Here is a 17,059-nt window from a genome sequence, read left to right as displayed (position 1 = left end):
TTCTAAATAGATGATGTAATCCATCTCTGTATCGGTATATTATTCTTATTTTTAGTCGTTCATGACTTGCACTACTAGTTCTTGGGATAGTTGTAGTGATTTCCGCATTCTTGTATTAGTATTTGATGATTCCTGGTTTAGATTGTATATATGTTGGTTGGCTTGCCTAGCAGATTGAGGTTAGGTGTCATCATGACTTGATGGGTTTTTGCGTTGCGACAATTATATTTACATAGGTAATCAAAAAATAGAAAATGTCCATTGAAAAATGATAGGGATAATACATAATTATCCCATTGATGTTGGGGCAAATTACCTAATGCACCTTTTAATTTTGCGAGGGGCCTATGACCCTCTTATAATCGTTTTAAATGGTGTAATTACCCCCTTTTCTGACAAGCTCCATTTCACAAAATATACGTGAACACACACACACATCAATCATGTGACGCCACGTCAATTTTATTTTAATTTTTCTTTTTTTTTTCTATGGGATAATGCATAAAATCCACCCCATCCTATGACCCATTTACCAACTACACACCTTTTCTTTTCGGGGGTCCTATTACCCCCTGAACTTATTTTTACCATAATTGATTTAACATTATATGCTCAATTAAACCCAACCCCCATCTATAAGATTATTGTGTATACACGCGCTAATGGGTCCCACTCAATTCCCTCTCATTTTATCAGATCCCTTTTATTCTAAACTAAATTAAACTCATTCATTAATTAAACCCTACCCTATTTTATTATTTCCTTTCATACTCTCCCATTTTCGACGGGCAGTCCAAACCAAATTCTTAATCTCCCTCTTCGATTCCTTCCATAAAATCACTCCAATCATAATCACTCCAGTAGCAACGCCACTTTCTTTTTCCTCTATGAATACTAGTAGCTTCTTCCATCAAATTTTAAGACACAAGCTCTCCACAGTGTTGTACAGCCACTCAGGGATTTAAAATCTGACTGGGGTGTTGATTTAGCCAAAAATCTTGAAAAATATTTGCACAAATTTGCTCTGGACAGAAAAAGAAAGAAGCAGCCGCAGCTAAACCTCCCTCTCCTCCTTCCGTTTTTACAACCCTTTTTCCTCATAAAAGCAGTTTCTATTGAGATCGAGTTCAGTTAAAGCTCCGTTCGTTGGTTGCTAGTTCCATTCGAGTTGTCGGCGAGGTTCTGGCACCGCTGCATTTTCTGAGAGTAAAATTATTTGCTCAAATTCAAAAGCCTTAATGTTTCTTCTTCAATTTTCCGCCCCTTCTTCCATGAGAATGTAAAAATAAAGTGGTTTATTGGATATGTCGTTTGGGACCCTTTTTTATGACTTATTTGGCATACACGTGGCAATTGAATCACAGATGGACCTTTTAAAATTAGTCCTCACGCGCTTGGAAGAGGTGTAGTCACAGTAGGGTTTAATTGAGCATATAATGTTACATCAATTATGGTAAAAATAAGTTCAGGAGGGTAATAGGACCCCCGAAAAGAAAAAGTGTATACTTGGTAAATGGGTCATAAGATGGGGTGGATTTTATGCATTGTCCCTTTTTCTATTTTGTGATTTCTCCTTTTTCTTTTTCTCTATCGGCGATTACTTTTTCACTACCAACATCTCTTTCTCTATAGCCGCCACCATCATTGCCAAAGCTACCATCTTCATTGTAGCCACCATCAAACACCATTAAATTCCCATCAGATTAGAATTTAAAAAGTAAAATCATCATAAAACTAAACTAAATCAAATTCTGAAGATTCGAATTGCCACCAAAAGCACCACTACAAAATCCAAAAATTCAAAACCACCATTACCGCTATTGTTCCGTCATTTTCCAATGACCTTTTCCAAAGCCCAGTATCCTCAAAACCCCTTAAGCATGTGAAAACGAAAATAATTGTTCTTCTTCCTTTGCTTCTTTATATATTTGTATTTATTAAACCTTTATTTATAAGCTTTCATTCTAGATCTCCAAGTATTTGGTAATGGAAGTCCAGAAACAGGCCATGAAAGTTGCCAAGAAGTTGAAGGCCTAGAAAATTTGTGTATATTCCAAGGACGATAATTGATTTGGTGACTCCAATCTCATCGATAAATTCGTGTGACCAAAAGAAATCCAAATAATTCTTGAAGCAAAGACAGAGAGCAAACAAGACAAAATTAACAAGTTAAAAAAAAGAAAAGAAAAGGGGAGGAATTTGGTGGAAGTTGCATAGAGATGTATGAAAATAGTTAAATGGGTATGGAGTAATAGGGAAAAGAAACAAAAGAGAGAGAAAACGAAAAAAAAAAGAAAAAGAAAAAAAAGTCATTTTGGAGCTTTTTATGGGCATGCATCAAGTACATTACACAACAAGTGCCACGTAAGTTCCAAATAAGGTAATAATTCCACTAAAAATAAGGTGATCATAGGTCACCCGCAAAATTAAAGGGTGCATTAGGTAATGTGCTACAACCTCAATGAGGTAATTATGCATTATCACAAAAAGATAGTGAAAATACTTACAACTCAAATTACTAGTACAACTCAAATTTTTAACAGTAGAACTTGAACTCTGCTCTTTTAAATTATCTTTCAGGGAAAATTTAAATACTTTGGTCTTTTGAGTATTGCTAAAGGTTGAGATGTTTTTATTTTTTTAAAGTTTAAACCATAATTTTTGGAACACTTTAATTTCGTTTATTTAGAGGGCCAGCACCCAGCAGCGACTTGATCTGCAAGGGGTGTACTGAGGGATGTATTTAGAGTTCATAAGAATTTAGTCGTATTTATTATATTAAGCATGAATATATATCTAAAAAATGATTAAAATTTTAATAAATATTAAAATCTGAACTCATAATTGTACAAGTGACCAATATATTAGATGTCGAGAACATAAAGATTGAAATTATTAAATTGAAAATCGATATCGACCGTGAGATATAACAAGGTGGAGATAGAAACCAATATAAAGAGGTGGCACACATACGAGGAAGGGGGCAAGGTTTGATAAGCATGTGGTTCATTAGAACGAAAAGCTAAAAAGATGGAGAGCTAATTTTTAGAGGATTTCTTTCAATTTGGAGGCTAATAAAGTGGCCAGAGAACAAATTAAATATTCAAAGGATTACTTTTTATTTGACAATGTGATGCCTTGTAATCAAATAATACTGTATTATTTTTATAGAGGGGTTCGGTGAGCAAGGAAACGATGAAGTTTCTCCGCAAAAAGCACCTCATGTATGTAGTCTCTATGTGTGGACTGATCAAAGAATGTACTATTAATTATAGACATATTAAAATTTGATCTAGCGAAAAGAAACAAAAGCACTTTCTTTATTTCTTAATTCAGGTTCATGACTCGGAAATCAAAAGTAGTATGAATTTTGAGGTGATTCCTTCATCACGAAGCTACAGGATCAGATCCCCTCTTCCCCTTCCCTAAAAGGAAATATTGGTTTCTCTTTATCAAAAATATATATATCAACAGTTCAGTCTCGTGGATCACTAATCCGCTTTCTCATTTTCTATTTTTCTATACTCTTTTTGTGGCTTCAACGCCCAGTGGCAGATGTAACTTGGTGTTACTAATTCAATTCAATTTAGTATTTTTGTAAGACTGAATTTAATGCTAAAAACTTTAAAGATTAAACCATAAAATCTTAATTCAACCACTGTCGTGCCCAGTTTTCATGTATCCATAATTACTAGAACTGTCAATATGGGTTTGGCCTGTTGGGCCAGCCTAGTCCAGCATGTGATTTAGCAGGGTTGAGCTAGAATTTTTGGAGCCCATTTAAAAACAAGGCTTTTAAGCTCGGCCCAAGTAAACACGTGGCCCGTGAGGCTTGACTGAGGCTGGGCTGGGCAAGCCCGTGAGCCTAATAAAATATTTATTTAAAATATGTAAAAAAAAATAAAAAGTATACTGCGTCTAGAGATGGAAAGTCAGAATTGGATCTTTTTTTAGAGGAACCAAAGCTTGATCTTGAGATGTTTCAATAGATAGCTGTTGTCATGTATTAGAAGGACCATTCTGGAAAATATCTCGATCTTTCAGTGATGGCGTGTGATGTACTTAGTATTACTATTACCACTGTAGCATCGGAATCGCCATTTAGCATTGGTGAGCGTGTTCTTACAAAGTACAGAAGTTGAATTTTTATTAAATTGTCCAAACACTTGTTACTACTCGAAATTGGTTGCACAACTTTTCTCACACTCAAACTGGTAATATTTTTTTTATGTGAATTTGAATATTATTTGTTTTTAAAATTTAATTATTCTTAATATTTAACTAATTAATATTGCATATGAAATGTAGATGTAGATGAAAGTGAAGATGTTAAAGACAACCTTGTCACAAACAGATTCAAATGTGTTTGATGAAAATGATGTGTTGGATACCCCATAAGCATCATGAACGTTCTCTAGAATAGTTTGTTTGAGTTTTAACTTTTAGTGAATGAAATATAGTCTTGTCTTTTACTCTTTTAAGGTTTATTGTGATATATTAGAACAATATAAAAAGTTATTAAGTTTTGCAAAAAATTCTAATAAGATATTTTTTAACTTTTAAATAATAATCCTTTTTTTAGGTCAGAACTTTAAAAAAAATTATACTTTAAAAAATGATGCGCCAGCTCCGTGAGGGCCCACAGCCCACATAGGGCTGGAGTAAGCTGACCATTATAAGGCCCATCAAAATGGTGGGCTAGCCTAGTCCAACCCGTCAATTGCTAAGCTCATATGGGCCGGACTGGACTAGCCCGACCCAGCCATATTGACAGCTCTAGTAATTACTACTCCTAGTATCTTATTATATTTTTTCTTAAAATGTAAGGATTATGTTTTATTTATGCTTGTTAAGATTCAATTAAATTAGTCGACTTTTTAGTTGACATCTCAACTCGGGGAAGGGGATTTTAAACTTTGTATACTTGATGTTGATTTATTAAGAATGGGCACATGAAAGGAAAGTGAAATGCGGTTTCTAATGAATTTAGTAGCATCCACCCAACACCCCCCTCTACCCTCCCCCAAAAAAAGGAAAAAGAAAGGAATGCTGCATGTATACACACAGATATAGTATTTATACACATTCTCTTTTTTGTATTTTTCTTGTATATCTCTAAATGGGAATAGAACAGAGTGAATGTAATTCATTGTTGACTCAGTAAAGGTCCTCCAGTAGCCTCCGCATTGAAGATCATCTCAACTCTCAGTCCTTCATAAGGTCCCTACCTTATCCCTAGGATGGATAAACAAAAATAATTTTGGGATAAAAATTTAATATCGCATCCCTTATTTGGTTACTAATTTTGGGATAAGTTATCTCAGGATAAAATAGTACTATAATAACTTATACCTGCCAAAGGATGGAATAGTAATTCCAAAATAAGTTATCGAGAATCAGGGGCGGCTCTATAGGCAATCCTGCACACTCCAACCATTCAGGTCTATGGCCATTGAGAGCATCCCACGTTAACTTACTTTGTCTTGCTTTCCGGCTCGAAATTCTTATCCAAAAAAAGGGATTGAGTCTACGGATGCATATATTTCAGTAAGCAAACCAAGGGGCTCGGCGGCCCCAATGGCAAGGCTAGATCCAGATCCCCCATAGCCTGTTCAGCATGAGAAATGGCTGGCGGAGCATCAGGATTTCCTTGATCCATTCTCAAGATCTCAGGTGCCCCTACCAACTCGCTTTCGGTGACATTATTAGGCTCCCAAAATTTGAAAGCCCCAAATTTATTTTAAATTCTTCTTCTTATTATTATTACTATATATTATATAAATTATATAATAATTAATATAAAGAAAAGTATTACAATATATTTTTTTTGTTATTTGATTGGGGTTATTTTATATTAATAAATTTTGATAATTTTCTTTATTGATTAATAAGCATATTTGCTTCAGTCTTCAATTTTAATTTTATCCTTTTTATATAGAAATTAAGTTATATATATCGGTAACGTAATGAATTTCTTTTACCGTTCTCTCAAACTGCATGAACACAAAAACATTCATGCACCCGTTTTCTTTTAGTGCAATTCGACATACTATATTAGGTTGTTTATAATTTATTTTAGATATTCACCAATAAGGGATACTTAATAGAATGAACTACAATTATCATTTAACGTCAACATAAGGGTTAAGTATTTTTGACACCGTTAATGCTCAAAGCTTAAGCTATTACATTATATACTTTTAGCATTCATGGCCTGCCGTTACACCTTCATCAATGACCCCCTTTATTGCCATTTAAGAGCGGTTGATCCTAGGATATTGTTTCCTAAGTATGACTATAAATAGTGATTTCAACAACCATCAGGGACACGAAATCTCTGATAGAACTTATGCTATACTTTATTCTCAAGCTGAAGAATACAACTTTACTTTCTGTCTGATATTGCTCCGACTTCTGTCCCTGGAAGCATTATTCCCGGAGTTAGGCTTGCCATTTCCTTTGATTTTAACGAATATTATTTTTAATTTAATTTAATTTATTTATTATTTTGGATCAAATCAGTTCGCTTATCTATAAACCACGCAATAAATTCAATTGTACTGTTTTACAGGTAAATAGTTTGGCGCCCACCATGAGGCTTAGATAATTGCGTAATTAAGTTGATCCTTGCATCTATTACTAACCTATTTGATTTTTTATTTCATAGCAAAAATCGAAAATGAAAGCTAGCGATGTCAACATCGCACATAACGTTGAAGCACACGAACATCTGCCTCAACACGAGGATTCAATCAGTGACACCCACAACGAGGGGGGACGTTGCAACTCCGGTCCATGGCAGAGAATATCCCTAACATGTGCGGGTGCCAACTCCCGATGATGCGGAGGACGAACACATTGCGGAAAGAGTAAGGATCTTAAGAGAGCAACAAAAAACCATCATGGACCATCTCTCAAGGTAGGACCAAGTCATGATAGAATTGAAGCAGGCAATATTAGGTGCTTCCAACAATGCAAAAGGAAGAGGCCCAGTTCCTCCCAACTCTCCTTTAAATCAAACGGCTCAAAGAGTAGATAATAACGCCCCGATGAGAGAGGTTGGTTTCGACATAACCAGGGGTACTGATAGCAAATCCGGTAATAACAACGGTAATGATGCCTTCAAAATTGAACTCATGAGATTCATGAGGGCGATGAACAAGCAGATGGATCAGAACACGAAGGAGTTTCGCGCTCGAATGGACCAGATTTCGGGCACAACACCAGTGTTGAAGGGCCAAGATTCGAAGAAGTACACCCATTTACTATTTAAGCCGATCAAAACACCGGAATTGATTCCAAAAATGGTTCAAAATGCCAGACATTCTGATGTACGATGGGACTTCAGGCCACCCTCAAGAGCACATCACAATTTATACAATGGAAGTGAAAGGAAACGACTTGGCTCAACATGAGATTGAACAAATTCAGAGAAACCCTCACGAAAAGGGCATTGACATGGTATTCACTCATACCTCAACACTCAATAGATTCTTTTGAAATGGTTGCAGATTATTTCATTAAGGCCCATGCCGGGGTTAGGAAGGTCTAGGCTCGGTAGGCGAACATATTTAGAATTATTCAAGGAGGGTTCGAATTTCTGCGTTATCAGGTTCCAAAAAAGAAAAGATGTTGTTACCGCCCGTACTAGATAAATGGGCATCAGAGGCATTCACTAAGGGTCTGAACTCGAGAAGCCTCGATGCCTCCCAAAAGTTGAAGGAAAGCCTGCTCGAATTCTAGGCGGCCACATGGGCAGATGTCCATAACCACTATGAGTCGAAGATAAGGATAGAAGATTATTATATCGGGTTCCCGACATCAACCAAGGGGTGGGACCGAGACAAGAGCTAGGATAAGGTCAAGGATGATTTTGATGTAGACCAACGAGCATCCAAAGGTCGCTTATTGCCTTACGATAGAGCCGAGGGACGTGGTAGTAAAGGGTTCTGGTCCTCAGATAGGTTCGCTCTCGAAAGCAAAACTGACCATGGCTGAACCAACCGATCGTTGCAAGACAAAAAGGTATCGGGGTCATTGTATTCCACTTATCATAGGTTGTTAGAGTACAATTTCAAGTTTAGCTTCGTGGAGTTGGTATCGGCAATGAGGAATATCAAAGAGGCACAATTCCTAAAACCAATAAGATTCGATCCCAACCAAAATGGTCCTAACTTATGGTGCAAATATCATGGGACTCATGGCCACCGAACTGAGGACTGTCGGCATTTGAGCGAGGAGGTGGCAACGATGTTGAAGAACATCAATATCAGGGAGTTCTTGAGCAATCGATCCAAAAATAACTACGGCTGCAACCAAGATAACGCAGAGCCCTCGAAGATAGGGGAAGACCCTCTTCAGTTGACTATCAACATGATTTTTGGAGGGACTAAAATCAATAGTGTAACATTCTCGGTGGCCAAGAATACAAAAGTATTGGTGACCCATAACAAGAGACTCTAAAAAATTGCCGAGACGGCATCACCTTAACAACAGACTTCTCGTGCCATATAATGAAGCCATGGTATTTCTCTTAATGTTCTAGATTTTATGATTAAACGTGTTTTGGTTGACCCAGGAAGCTCAACCAACATCTTTTAATGGAGAGTATTGGAACAAACCAAGTTAACCGGAAGCATCATTCCGATAGCAAAGCTCCTCACCGGGTTCAATCTGGAAAGTGTGACAACCCGATAGGAGATCTTTCTGCCCACAAACATTGAAGGGGGTCACCAAGACCACCTTATTTAAAGTGGGGGACAGTGACATGAGCTACAACATAATCATTTGTAGACCATTATTACATGAGATAAATGCTGTACCATCACCATATCACCAACTGCTAAAATTAGCGACCCTATAAGGAATCAAACAGATAAAAGTAGATCAACCGGAAGAAAAGGAAACGAACGCAATGTCAATTTCAAGTAGTAGGGGGAAAGGATCCAATAAATAGCAATTACAGGAACCAACGCCTACTCCCGAGCCAAGCGAAGATGATAAGGATGTGAGGTCGTCGGAATCCCACCAGGTACCAAGATACTTTCAGGTACCGGAAGAGGCAGACATAACCAAGTCCACGACAGAAGAACTCGAACAAGTAGCTTTGTTTGAGGAATTCCTAGAGAGAAAATTTCACTTGGGAACAAGACTCAACCCTGAGCTCAAGTCAGGATTTATTGATTTTTGTAAAACTATCGTTGGTTGTTTTTTATGGTCGCACTTGAATATGATAGGTATCCCGCTAGAGATGGTCATGTATAAGCTAAGCCTGGACCTAAGCATCCCTCTGGTGAGGCAAACAAAATGCCCGATATTCGAGGTCAAAAATAGGTTTATTAAGGAAGAAGTAACTCGATTACTTAACATCGGTTTAATCCGGGAGATAAAGTATCCCACCTAGCTAGCTAATGTAGTTGTAGTTCCTAAAAGAATAATAGATTTTGAATGTGCGTAGAATACAAAGACTTGAAAAAGGCATGCCCAAAAGACTCATTCCCACTGCCAAATATTGGTTAAATGATTGATGCAATGGCCGGACACGAGTTAATGAGTTTTTTTTGATGCCTATTCTGGGTACAATCAAATTAATATGAGCTTGAAGGATCAGGAAAAGACTTCGTTCATAACAACCTTTGGCACATATTGCTATAAAGTGATGCCCTTCGGGCTTAAAAACGCTGGAGCCACCTATCAGAGGCTCTTAAACAAGATGTTTGGGAAACAAATAGGTAAAACAAGGGAATTCCACATAGATGACATGTTGGTCAAGTCTTTGAATGCAGGTGACCATTTAAAACACCTCTTGGAAACCTTCGATATGCTGAGGAAGCACAACATGAAACTCAAGCCCGAAATATGAGCGTTTGGGGTTAACTCCGCTAAGTTCTTGGGTTTCACAAAGGGGAATCAAGGTAAATCCCAATAATATCAAAGCCATCAAGGACATACCAGACCATCTGACAAGTGTGAAAGAAGTCCAAAGGCTAACCAGAAGATTGGCCTCTCTAAGCAGGTTCATCTCTTGATCCTTGGAAAAATGTCATCACTTTTTATCACTTCTGAAGAACAAGAACAATTTGGAATAGACTCCATAATGTCAACATACCTTAAAAGTCCTAAACATTACCTATCAAGCCCCTTGTTACTATCAAATTCAGGCAAAAATGAATAGATGCTAATATACTTACCGGTCTCTGAGGTAGTAGTTAGTGCTGTTCTAGTCCGGGAGGATGAAGGTACGCAATCTCCTGTCTATTATGTTAGCAAAATTTTGTCAAGAGGAGAAACTCATTATCCGTACCTCAAAAAACTGGCCTTAGCTCTCGTAGTCACCTCTAAAAAACATAGGCCTTATTTTCAGTGCCACCCCGTAGCTGTCGTGACAACCTTTCCCCTGTGGAATGTCCTTCACAAACTTGAGTTGTCAAGTCGGTTGGCCAAATGGGAAGTTGAAATTAACGAGTTTGATATTAAATATAAGCCCAGGACTGTGATCAAATCGCAAGTTCTGGCCGACTTTATGGCAGATTTCAGTCTTGGGTTACTTACTGCCTTTGGCTGCAAAAGAAGCAGTGATGGTGTCAGAAATGACATAAAGAGTTCGAACCTTGTTCATAGACGGAGCTTCCAATATGAAATGGCCTGGGCTCGAGGTGGTTCTAATCACCCATTCGGGGGAGACCCTGTGGCATGCCATAAAAATTGTTCCTTTAACTAGCAATAAAACCGAGTATGAGACATTGATTGCAGGACTCGAACGGACCCAAGGACTTGGCCTCTTTTGGTCATAGAGATCAAATGTGATTCACTGCTGGTAGTAAACTTAGTAAATGCGATCTTTGACACAAATGAGGAACGTATGCAACAATATGTGATTAAAGTTCAAACTTTGCTCACACGGTTCAAGGAGAGGTCGATCACCCACATCCCAAGAGAAGAAATTATAGAAGCAGATGCATTGACCAATTTGGGGTCTTCTACAGAGATGAAAGGATCCGACTCTAGCACTGTCATTCACTTTATGCATTCGGTGCTGGATGTGGACAACTATTGTGAAGTAAATACAACCAACCTAGCCTGGGATTGTAGGAATGAGTTCATCGAGTATCTTTGGCATGACAAGTTGCCTGAAGACCTGAAGACGTTCCAGGCACTAAACACCAAAATGGCTCGCTATAGCCTCTTGGGTGGACAATTGTATAGAAGATCTTTCCAAGGCCCTTTGGTCCGATGTCTAGGAGCCTTAGAAGCGGACTATGTAATTAGAGAGGTCCATGAAGGAATTTGTGCGATTCACTCCGGGGCAAATTCGTTGGTGCTAAAACTGGCTAGGGTAGGATACTATTGGCCCTTGATAGAACAATATGCAAAGGCATTCGTTCAGAAATGCGACAAGTATTAGCGCCATGCACAGTTGGCGCACAAACTGGCAGAACTCTTGCATTCGATACTATCCCCATGGCCATTCATGAAATAGGGGATGAATATAGTTAGGCCGCTGCCACCGGGTCCCAGGAAGGTAATATTTCTTTCAATTTTAAGTGATTACTTCACTAAATAGGTTGAACCAGTCCTTACCAAAAGATCGGTACGCGCGAAGTGGTCGACTTCCTCTTGGAAAACATAATTTGTCGGTTTAGAATACCGAAGGAGATTGCTTGTGATAAAAGGCCACAATTCATAGGTTCAAGAGTGACAAAATTTCTTGAACACTTGAAGATCAAAAGGATAACATCTTTACCATACCATCCAAGCACTGATGGGCAGGCGGAATCGACCAATAAGGTGATCATTCAAAACCTCAAAAAGAGCTTAGAAGCGGCTAAAGGCAAGTGGCCCGAAGAGTTACCGGGCGTGCTATGGGTGTAACTGATAAAGGCAAAATCAAATATGGGAGAGACACCTTTCTCTATCATATATGGTGCAGAAGTTCTGATCCTGGTAGAAGTGGGAGAAATGACATTATGATTCTTCCGAACGGACAAGTAAGCGAATAATGAGGCATTGTTGGTCAAGATAGAATTGCTTGATGAACACAGGGGCTTGGCACACATAAGAATGATTGCTCAGAAGTAGAGGTACTATAGGAAAGGTACTATAACTGAAGGACCAATATCGACTACTTTGAAGTAGAAGACTTGGTTTTGAGGAAATTCACTTAGAATAGTTGACAAATCAACGCAGGGAAGCTAGGTCCAACGTGCGAGGATCAATATGGAGTCAAATTGCCTACCGGTTTCAGCTGTCATTGGTAAAGGTTCACACGAGCAGGAGGATTAAGATGAAGTCAAATTGCCTAGCAACTGGAACGTGACTAACCTCAAGAGGTACTTCTACTGATGGATCCTGCCTATACTGAAAGTATGTGCTGCACTCTTTTCCTTTCATCTAGTTTTGTCCCAATAGGATTTTTCTGGCAAGGTTTTTAATGAGGCAACAATGAAAAGCATACTACGAAGGGAGTATCATTAGCAAAGTTAAGACATTTAAATGACAAGGCGTTGAAACAACAAGCCACTATGGGATGGTTAGATAATCTTTGGCTCGATGGAAAAGTTCCTAATAGGAAACGAAGATTGCCATCGAACCAAAGATTATCCAATCGTTCACAAGTGCTTTTCCTCAAAGGAGCAAGACTTCCAGTGTTCCAATTCGCATACTTCACATTCAAACACTGGGGGAGGGGGATAGTATGAGAATACGACAACATGATTTCCACGATAATCGAGACTACGAGTCTCGGGAACAATAATGTCTCATCTGGATCGGGGACTGCTGTCACGACCCAAAACTCAACCTGTCGTGATGGCGCCTATCGTGGAACTAGAACAACCTCAACTCAACGTAATACAACAACACAATACTAAAATTTAGAAGATTTGCGGAAAAAAATCTTTTATCGTTAAAATAACTTATTTAAAAATATAAGGAAAAATTCATAATACGATACAACCGGCCCAAAACCAGGGTGTCACGGAGTATATGAGCGTCTAGAGAAATAGCATAGTCTACTACAATGTTCACTGAATACAACTGAAACACGACTAGAATAGAGAAGGATGGTTGAGGCTTGCGAACACCATGCAGATACCTCAACAATCACCAAAGCCTGCAACCTCGATCAATGACTGCCACTGGGACCGAAAGTACCTAGATCTGCACACAAGGTGCAGAGGGTAACGTGAGTGCACCAACGCAGTGAGTGTCATGACCCCAGTTTGCCCTCCATGAACTGTCGTGACGACACCTAGTCTCTACGACTAGGTAAGCCTAACAAATGCGGAAAATAAACAAAACTTGCAGAACAAATAATTAAAAGCCAAAATAACCGAATGAAATAGTATTTAAAATGCTGCTCGACAGATACAATACAACTTCTCAAAAACTAATACACATTCCCAAAACCCGGAATCTCATGAAACCACAAGCCTTTGAATATCTAACAGTGTCTAACTCCAGAATGTCTAACAAAGAACATAAATATAGAAGGGCTAATACTTAAAAGCGATAATGGAAAAGGACTCCTCGGTCTGCGGACGCGACAAATATACCTCGAAGTCGCTGGAGCAGTCGCCTAGCCTCAGGGTGATAGGACTGAGTCGCAGTACCTGGATTAGCACATGAAAAACATGCACAGAAAGGGCATGAGTACACCACAGCGGTACTCAGTAAGTGCCAAGCCTAACCTCGGTCGGGTAGTGACGAGGAAGGTCAGGGCCCTACTAAGGTTAAATAAAATATAAAGTTCAACAGTGTAGAACAGAACAATATAAATAAGTGCAGCAATAAAAGTAACACCAGATATAAAAGGCAACAACAGCTATTACAGGATAAGGTAAACACAGAAAGAAATACGGTCCAACACCAAAATAACAATCGGGGATCTCCTAGGATACCATCCTGTAGTCCCAAATATACATATCCAATGGATCTCCCAGGATCCCGTCCCGTTGTCCAACTCATAGTGCGGGGGGATCTACTGGAATCCCATTCCGTAGTCCCAAATGTAAATACCTAGTACTGGGGGAATCTACCGGGTGCATTCCCCTAGTTCCATATAACTGTGCAGGGGGATCTACCGGAATCCCACATCCGTAGTCCCAAAATAAATAGACAAGGGGGAGCTACCGGAATCCCACATCCATAGTCCCAATGTGGATACACAGCAGCAACAGGAAAATATTCAGAAATGACAAATTTCATATTAAGGCAAACAAGTAATTCTAGCCTAGCATACTGCATAGAATTCAGGTAAGTCAGTTTGAGCAAGTAAGGCAATTACGTCACTTAGACATGCTTTTCTAAGCTAACAACAGGCTTAATAGTGTAAGTAATAAAAACAGGAAAGGAAACATACTAGTAAAATCATAATGAAAACCGAATTTCCAACAATTAGCACAAGTACGCACTCGTCACCTCACGTACAAGGCATTTCAATCACCAAATATACCAAATCCTAAGGGGAAAGTCCCCCACACAAGGTTAGGCAAGCCACTTACCTCGAACCAACTCAAAATCAACTCGAAATCACATTCTTGCCACGAGTATTCGACTCCAAATGACCCAAATCTATTTAATTCAATTGCATAATGTAAATAACACTTCAAGTAACTGATTTTACAATTAAATTCTAAGCTAATACGCGAAATTAGATAAAATAACCAAAATGCCCTTCGGGCCCACGTCTTGGAATCGGGTAAAATCTATATTTTCAGAATCCTCATACTCTCACGAGTTCATGCATACCAAAATTATCCAAATCTAATGTCAAAATCCCAATCAAAAGTCGAATTTTATGTCTAAGAACTTTCTTCCAACTTTTCCCCAATTTTCATCTCCAATCGGAAATTGAATGATGAAACTAACTATAGATTGATGGAATATACCTAGAAGGGTTAAAGAATTGTTACCCACTAATCTCCTCTTCAATTTCCTCTCAAATTCGCCCTCTCCCGAGCTCCAAATCGAATTTTTAACTTTTGAAACTAAACCCTCGAAATTTCATATTTCTGCCCAGCTATTACCGCACCTGCGGTCAAGGGAGCGCACCTGCGGTCTCGCACCTGTGGTCCCGCACCTGCGGAAGAATGCATCACAAGTGAGAAAAGTCACTTAACGGGCTGTGTCCCCATCTGCGGTCGCTGGGCCGCATCTGTGGTGCCATTTTTGCGAAAACCCTGCCGCACCTGCGAAATCCTGGAGCTTGGACCAAACTCGCTTCTATGGCCACTTAGCCGCTTCTGCGGTCCCACACTCGCAGGTGCGGTTATGACAGAAAACTAGCAGCTGAAGCTGCAGCTCTGAACTCCAAAATCCTTTTGTCAACCATCCAAAATCATCTGGAGGCCCCCGGGACCTCAACCAAAAGCACCAACAAGTCTAATACCACCGTCCAAACTTATACCAATCCTTAAAACACCTAAAACAACATCGAAATGACGAATCAACCACAGATTCAAGCCTAAGAACTCCAAAACTCTAGAAATATGCTTTCGATCAAAAAGTCTATCAAACCTCGTCTGAATGACCTATAATTTGTACATACGTCACATTCAACACTACAGAGCTACTGCAACTTCCAGAATTCCATTTCGACCCTCGGATCAAAATCTCACTATCAAACTGTAAACTTCAAAATTCGACCTTTCGGTATTTCAAGCCTAAATTAGCTACGAACCTCCAAAACACAATCCGAACATGCCCCTAAGCCCGAAATCACCCAAAGGAGCTAACAGAACCATCGGATTTCCATTGTGAGGCTGACTTCATACTGTTCCGACTACGGTCAACTTCCCAACACTTAAGCTCTCATTTAGGGACTAAGTATCCCAAAACTCTCCGAAACTCAAAACCGAACATCCCGACAATTCAAAATAGCAGAAATAAATACGGGGAAAGCAGATAATAGGGGATCGAGGCAAAAATTCTTAAGACGACTAGCCAGGTCGCGGGTCGTCACATCCTCCTACACTTAAACATTCATTTGTCCTCGAACGAGTATAGAGACATACTTGAAGTAGTGAAAAGATGAGGGTAACAGTTGCGCATATCCTGCTCGGTCTCCCAGGTCGCCTCCTCGACCGGCTGACCCCGCCACTGAACCTTTACTGATGCAATGTTCTTTGACCTCAGCTTTCTAACTTGTCTGTCCAATATTGCCACTGGCTCCTCAACATAGGATAGATCCTTGTCCAATTGCACTGAACTGAAATACAACACGTGCGACGGATCACCGTGATACCTCCGAAGCATCGAAACATGAAATACCGAATGAACTCCTGTCAAGCTGGGAGGTAAGACAAGCTCATAAGCAACCTCCCCAACACGCCTCAATATCTCAAAAGGGCCAATAAACCTCGGACTCAACTTGCCCTTTTTCCCAAATCTCATAACGCCCTTCATAGGCAAAAACCGAAGTAGAACCCACTCTCCAACCATATAGGAAACATCACGAACCTTCCGGTCCGCATAACTCTTCTGTCTGGACTGGGCTGTATGGAGTCTATCATGAATCACTTTAACCTTCTCCAAAGCATCCTGAACCAATTTTGTTCCCAATAATCTAGCCTCACCCGGTTCAAACCAACCCACCAGGGATCTACACCGCCTACCATATAAAGCCTCATACTATGCCATCTGAATGTTGGACTGATAGTTGTTGTTGTAGGCAAACTCCGCCAATGTCAAGAACTGATCCCAAGACCCTCCAAACTCGATCACACACGCACGGAGCATATCCTTAAGAATCTGAATAGTGCACTCGGACTGTCCATCCGTCTGAGGGTGAAATGTTGTACTCAACTCCACCCGAGTACCCAACTCATGCTTAACGACTCTCCAGAATCGTGATGTGAACTGAGTACCTCTATCTAAAATGATGGAAACTGGAATACCATGTAGACGAACAATCTCCTGGATATAGATCTCTGCCAACCGCTCCGAAAAATAAGTAGTTCACAGGAATGAAGTGAGCGGACTTGGTCAGCCGATCCACAATCACCGAAATAGCATCGAACTTTCTCAAAGTCCGTGGGAGTCCAACTACAAAGTCCATGGT

The 17,059-nt window shown here is 39.5% G+C and overlaps 1 protein-coding gene across 1 annotated transcript; it reads left to right on the top strand.

Annotated features, from left to right (window-relative positions):
• The first annotated feature begins 10,861 nt into the window (after positions 1-10,861).
• LOC138873443 (uncharacterized) lies at positions 10,862-11,404 on the top strand. The gene has a single exon (XM_070151916.1). The coding sequence runs from the start codon at positions 10,862-10,864 to the stop codon at positions 11,402-11,404; it is 543 nt and encodes a 180-aa protein (XP_070008017.1).
• Positions 11,405-17,059: the final 5,655 nt, after the last annotated feature.

The sequence above is a fragment of the Nicotiana sylvestris genome, chromosome 7, assembly GCF_000393655.2.
Source record: "Nicotiana sylvestris chromosome 7, ASM39365v2, whole genome shotgun sequence".
In the NCBI taxonomy this organism is placed as follows: Eukaryota; Viridiplantae; Streptophyta; class Magnoliopsida; order Solanales; family Solanaceae; genus Nicotiana; species Nicotiana sylvestris.
Note: the sequence above shows the minus strand (reverse complement) of the source record. Positions and strands in the feature narration are given on the sequence as shown.

Excerpts from the sequence above, each read along its gene's own strand:
- LOC138873443 (XM_070151916.1), top strand. The coding sequence starts at position 10,862 with ATGCAACAATATGTGATTAAAGTTCAAACTTTGCTCACACGGTTCAAG.